Here is a 6,829-nt window from a genome sequence, read left to right on the forward strand (position 1 = left end):
TTTTGTTGATCCGCCACTGTCGGTATTTATTTCTTTTGTATTTTCTTTTTCGTTTCTTTTCGGCGTGTCTGTACTGCTTCCGCCCCAGCATTTATTGTTGATTGTATCGATGATGGTTGCTTTGTAATACAAAGCGTGGAACCCTATTTCGACGGCGACAAGGCGTATCTGAGACTCTGGTTTTGCCGGTCACCGGGGAAAGCACACATCTACAACCTCACCACTCCACGGTGAAAAACAATAGCTTCTTTTTAGGATAAAAACAATAGCTTCTAAAATGCTAGTATCACAAAGCAATCAAAGACATATTTTTTTCTAAAACAAAAAGGGTATCAATTGAACGCCAATTCTTGTAGGCATACAACAAAGAAGTTTGCAACACTCGTGCCGTGACACATTTTTTGCTGGATCAACACCGCTACGAACGATTATTGTTCCATTCACTAAGCTCTTCCGTTTTACAGGTATACACCCACCGAATGATCAGAACGAAGCAGCATATGCCAAAGATTTTAAAGAATATCGAGAGACAAGAAATGAACAAGAAACTAGCCGAGGAGCCGATATCCTCTGCCTAAATCTGAGACAAACTCTGCACCTCACCAGCCTGCATGAACAGTCTGACCCAGAAGTCCATCTCGTCGTTGCTGGACGAGGGCGATGCACTGTTTGGGGTGACGCCGGCCTCCATGGCGGAACCGGAGCTGTCCACCGTCATTGCCAGTGTCTCCGACCAAAAACTGTCTTCAATCTGAAACTCCTCCGATGTAAAGCTTGCCGTGTTCTCCAACGACGATGCCATCGAGTAATCTGTGGCGGACGACGAGATGGGCTGCTCCGGTGATGACACTGGCATGGAGACCGGGCCATCGGCTGTGCTCGCTGCAGCCACAGGCTTCTTGGCTTTGCGCTTAGGCGCTGCCTGGCCGGACGTCTTGGACGAGGACGAGTCGAGTCGCTTCTTGAGGTGTGTGTGCCAGACGTTCTTGATCTCGTTGTCCGTTCTCCCAGGCAGCCTGGCGGCAATGGTGGACCATCTGTTGCCGAGCATGGCGTGGAGCTGGATGATAGCGTCTTCCTCCTCGTCGGTGAAGTTGCCACGCTTGATGTCGGGGCGCAGGTAGTTGATCCACCGAAGGCGGCAGCTCTTGCCGCAGCGCAGCAGGCCGGCCTGCTTGGGCAGCGCCCGCCAGTTGCTGTGGCCGTGCTGCTCGATGTGAGCGACCAGGGTCATGTCTTCCTCCGCCGTCCACGGGCCCCTCTTGATCCCTGTCTTGTCGCAGCAAGGAGACCTCCCCATAGCTACCTTGCTCACTCCTCTGCTCTTCTCGGCCGACTAATTAAGTTAAACCTCTGGCGCTGTGTGTGTGATGTATGGATTGCTCAGTGTGTTGACGCTGGTCCGAAGGTAAAGGCTGCCAGAGCTGCTAGGAAGAATACGGCTGGTGCTGTGTAGATTGCGGAAGGGTTGCGCTATTTGTACTCGGCGCGCGGCGATGGAGAAAACGTGGTCAATTGGAGCAGGTTCGGAGCAGTTGCGGCCATTGGCTGACAAAACGAGGTAGAATTGTGGCGTTATGTCCAAGTGGTGGTGTTCTTTTTCTATTGTTGGATGATGGAGTCCATGTAGTACGTTGCTTGCTTCCTTGTTTATTGCCCGGCTTCTCTCTCTAAGTACAAAAGTTTGTAGTGCCAGGCATGCGTGTGTGCCCTGCTTTGTCGGTTTGAAAAAGTAGGATGGTGATGTTCTTTTGGTTCCATGGTTATCTACAGTAAACTTTCACAACAGTATGCTTGAATTATTATACAAGTTGCGAAGCGGAAATTTCGAGTTGATAGTGAATGTTCATGCTTCAGAAAGGAGTCTGGGATTGATCCCTTGAACAAGGTAGCACTCAGTGGCGGAGCCCCGGGGGGGGGGGGGGGGGGGGGGGGGGGGGGGGGGGGCTGCCCCCCCCTATGAGACTACGAGTAATTAGCTACTGGGCTGAGAAATATACGTACTATAGCCCCCCTCAACCCTGGAGGTTATGAAGAAATCTGGGGGAAACGCCCATGAAAAAGCCCACTGGTGGCCGTAGCAAGACTCTAGTACTTGGCCCCTGGTTAGTACTATTGAGAACCACTGTATCTACTAATCCCTCCCAACTTTAATCTTATAAATTTTCAAGTTGTCATTTGATGTTGTGAGTTATGATGCTAATTCATTTTATTTCATTTGTAACTAAGGCATATATAGATATACCATTGACAGACCCTATTTTAGTTGTGTTGAAGCAACGCAATAATATAGTATTATCGTACTTATTTTTCTGCAGTGAGCATTTTCCTTTAATCAACATAACTTGCCCCCCCTACCCCCCCCCCCCCCTATATCCAAATTCTGGCTCCACCCCTGGTAGCACTAGCTCGGCGAGTATTGCCCGGAGTCAGTCCACTGCCAATGCAGCTCGTGAGTGTTAAAAATATAGGTAAAAGCTTAAGACTATTTCTTAACGGTTTCCCTTTCTAGGTGGAGTAACTAACGAACAAACGACAAGTTATATCGTATAGACGTAGTCGACCATTCTAGTGGAGTTGTTTGAACGAGGTATAACTTTTTCATGCTTGGGGATAAAAATGGCCCCTTAAAGAAAAGCCTAGGAGTCTCATTTACCTTCTGTCCTGCTTTCACTCTTGGGTGGGAATAGCCGTATAAATCTGATGATCACTGTAATTAATTAGATCGTATCTCTGCCCCATTTGTAGAGCCATTGGCGTGGGTTGTTGTGCATCCCAGTTCAGACTACTTTTTCCACTTCGTCATTTCTGTGATCACGTCGAGTGGAAATTGTACACGAGGTGGTCTCAGTCAAGTGGGATCAAGAGTTCAAGACGTCGTGGATCCGTGCGCTTCGCTTGCGATGGACGCGCCGTCGAGGCCTCACTGAACAATTCAACCAAGAGAGACCCAGCGTTTACGTCTCGTTGATTGATTATTAAAATGATATATAGTACTTAAACCGATCAGACTTCTTTCTCATGGTCTTCCAATTTTCAATGTTTTTGTGTTCAACTTCTCATACCAAACGTAAGAGCTGGCATGCAGATGTGTACAAGATTACTATCGCTGTAGCCCGGCTGCCGACGAACTGGCATTTGATCAGCTGTCTTCCAGTCTACAGCAACACGAATGCGTCTGTGCCGCCTTGGATTAGTGGCGGCTTTTGTAAAAAGAAAATTGGATGCATACTGCTACATACCACTTGATTTTCCGAATGCACCAAATTTCTTCAGCTAGTTTCCGTGGTCAAAGTAGCAAAGCACGCGCCAGCTTAGGTCCTTGATTTATCAGTATCTGCCCAACAAGTGGACGACGAAAGTGACCAACGATACCTCCCGAAAATCTAGACGAGGGCCTATCAAGGATCGATCCCGGCTGCCGAAAATGACAGCGCCAACTTGCAAGAATTTAAGACCTGCTCAATCTAGCGTCCAAGTCATCAAGCAGCTCCATACGTACTCCCTCAAGTTTTTATTTACTCTACACATTAGAATTGATTGAAGCCAGACTTCATAAATTTAATCAAGTTTATACAAAACAATATGAACATTTATGATAACAAATCTATATGATGTAAAATTACATTCAATAATAAATTTACTGGTATTGATTTATTATTATATATGTTAATATTTTTGTTTATAAACTTTACCAAAGTTTACAAAGATTGACTTTGACCAAAACTAATATGTGGACTAAATAAAAACGGAGGGAGTAATAAGTAAATTATATGGCATGTGAGAACGAACCATGGGTTGGCTGGCTATTGGCTAGATGGATTGTTGTACCTTCAACCTACCTGAGATCAAACCCTACGGCTGAAACCATGTGTCTTACTACTATTTTACTATTAGAAAAGGATATTTGCCAAGGCATCCTCCTCTAAGGATCACACCACCTTCTTGTCTTATATCGTCTCGACCCCTGGTAGAGGGCTAGGTCAAACCCCGCACGCCAATGCCACCCTTTCGCTTGCCCGATAGCATCGCCACTCATGCCCTCGACACCACCATCTTGGACGCACGCTGATGCCGCCTACCGTTCCACCATAGCGCATGTAGGTTGCTGCCACTACCCATTCCATCTTCTATCCTTCCTTCAATTCATCATAGCCCGCCACACAACCAACGGTGGTCGCCATTGCCGCTTACACCCAGCCATCCACCATCCAGCTATAGCCCTCACCTATCCGTGCCTCCTTCCGTGTTGCTGTTAGGTCAAGCATGTTGCGGTCGTCCCTTAGCACCGACAAGTGGTTGTCCTTCCCTGACGCCTGCATGATCCCTCTCACTCTTGTGATTTTTTTACTTTAGAGACCAATTGATGTGTCTTTGTTGCCTCTCCCCGAGATAGGATTTGTGACACGCGGGTGTGGGCACACGCATATCTCTAACTATCTGATTGCCTCACGATTAAGAATTTGGTTTGGTCTTTGCCTGTGCTTTAATCCTTAATTACCTTAGATGGGTTTCATGCATGCAACTTTTCGCAGCTTCACCCAATCCACCACCCATGCTTTTTATTTTGACTTCAAATTTGAATTTATTATATTTTTTGAACCAGAAGTCCAATTTATGTTTCATTTGCATATTCGTGTTCCTTGCAACAAGGGCTTTAACTAAGATTGCCCTTGAATACTTTTTGACAAGTTTTAAAAACTTCACCAAGTTTCGACTACTAAAACATGATAGGATTGAATGATAAATCCACCAAGTTTCAAAAACTAAAACTTAAACCTAAAATCCTAAACCCTAACACCTAAGCCCTAAGCCCGAGACCCTAAACTCTAAATCCAAAAAACAAAAGAAATAGGGTGAAAGTTTGTAAAAATAATAATAGTATTACAACTAGCAAGTTTTAACATTTGAAACATAGTAAAAAAAATAAAAGTTATCAAAATGTATTCGGGAGTGGTACGAAATTTCTCGTTGCAGCGAACACAAACATGAAAATGAAACTTCATCTGCACTATTTGTTCAAAATATATAATAGATTCAAATTTGGAGATGTCGTGGTAATCTCACGTCAGATGCCAGGGGGTGGCTTATCGTGGGTGGAGCCATGATGACGTCGTCGGGTTCCAGAAGCGAGAGTTAGCACGAGCTCGGTAGCACACGAGATGTACCCAGGTTCGGGGCTCTCCAGAGAGATAACACCCTTACTCCTGGTATGATGACTATGATCAAGTGTATACAAGGTTGCTCCTTGAGCTGTGTTGCTAGAGGAGGACGAAGGGTAGAGCTAACTCTCCTTTCCTAGCTATTGTGGTGTGTGTGTGCAATGAAGGCTCAACCCTTTGCATGGGTGAGCCCTAGGGAATTTTATAGGCCAACCCCTAGGGGTACAGTGGTAATACGACCAGGTGTAGGACCCAGACGTCAGTGTCTAGGGCCGCCTGGTTCTCCGCCGGCTGCTGGGGCCTGCCCCTGGAGGGCCCCACCGGCTACCGAGAATTCGGCCGACAAGTAGGACCTCCTGCCCGCGGGCCACGCTGATTGCCTTTTGCTGTAGCTCTGTACTTGCTGACGAGGGCCGCGTCATGAGTCGCATGGCTACAGTCCCGCGCCAGGCGGGTAGGTGGCCGCCTGGTAGCGCGCACTGTAGCCGCGCTCCTCCGGGATTCGGGGGGAGCAAGTGGCACTGTTGCTATGCTCCGTCTTGTCGTAGTGGGTGAGTGTAGACTTCGAGGGGAAGGAGGGGCCGACTGCTGGAGGCCGGCCCGTTCCCCGAGCCATCTTCTCGGGGCGTGCCGTCTTCCGGAAGTTGGACGCGTGGTCTTGACCGCCTTCTAAGGGGATGACGTCTTCTAGAAGCCGACCGCTTGGTTAATAGGATTGAGGGTCTGTGCTAGCCTCAATGTCTTGAAATGTTAAGGGGTGCGGATGAGGCAACCCGAGGTCTATCCCCCTGACAGTAGTCCCCGAAGCCGGTGATGCGCCACGGCTCGACACCGGAGTGCCTCAGCAGTTTCCTCCTCTGAGAGGTCATGTGTCTTTGCTTCGTTCGGCTTGAAGAAGCCTCCTGCCAGGAGCCGGCCGAGGCGAAGCCAGCTGCCTGGTGAATTTGAATCACCGTGGGGGGCGCCGGGTGGTACGCCCGCCACCCGTTGCACGCGCGCCACGTGTCATCAGCAGGCCAGGCCGGCCTGCCGGCGCACGCACGCGACGGGACTCCACCGCAAGCCTGGGCCCACCACTACAAGGCCTCGACTCACGCGGATCCGCTGCGGTCGAAGTGGGCGGTTGCCCTTCCGGGGCAGAGTGATTGCGTGCCTTTAAGGCGCGGGTTTTGTAGGGTCGTGCGGCGCATGGGCGTAGTTAATCCCCAGGCCTCCCACTAAGCGTCGTCTCGGCTCCGCCGCAGTCGTCGTATAAATAGGGGAGGAGGGGGCGGCAAAATGCACGCGTGCCCCCTCCACCCTCTTCTTCTTCCCCGCTCTTCTGCTTCCTCGCCGCCTGATGTAACTTAAAGCTACGTCGGTATTTCCCCAAAGAGGAAGGGATGATGCAGCACAACGGTGGTAGGTATTTTCCTCAGATGTGAAACCAAGGTTATCGAACCAGTAGGAGAACCAAGCAACACAATGTAAACAACACCTGCACACAAATAACAACTACTCGCAACCCGACGTGTAAAACGGGTTTTCAATCCCTTTCGGCGGCGCCCCAAGATGGGCAAATGGACATGAATAAAAGTTATAGATATTGATAGATCGAACACCAAATAAAATAAATAAGAATAAATTGCAGCAAGGTATTTTTGTATTTTTAGTTTAATAGATCTATA

General features: G+C 48.4%; 1 protein-coding gene across 1 annotated transcript; it reads right to left on the reverse strand.

The window, feature by feature from the left end:
* Nucleotides 1–210: 210 nt before the first annotated feature.
* Nucleotides 211–1,464, reverse strand: LOC125513805 (transcription factor MYB30). Its single transcript, XM_048679012.2, has one exon. The coding sequence runs from the start codon at nucleotides 1,298–1,300 to the stop codon at nucleotides 575–577; it is 726 nt and encodes a 241-aa protein (XP_048534969.1). The 5' UTR covers nucleotides 1,301–1,464; the 3' UTR covers nucleotides 211–574.
* Between the last annotated feature and the right edge of the window lie 5,365 nt (nucleotides 1,465–6,829).

The sequence above is a fragment of the Triticum urartu genome, chromosome 6A (genome assembly GCF_056163025.1).
Source record: "Triticum urartu cultivar PI428250 chromosome 6A, HENAU_Tu73, whole genome shotgun sequence".
NCBI lineage: Eukaryota > Viridiplantae > Streptophyta > Magnoliopsida > Poales > Poaceae > Triticum > Triticum urartu.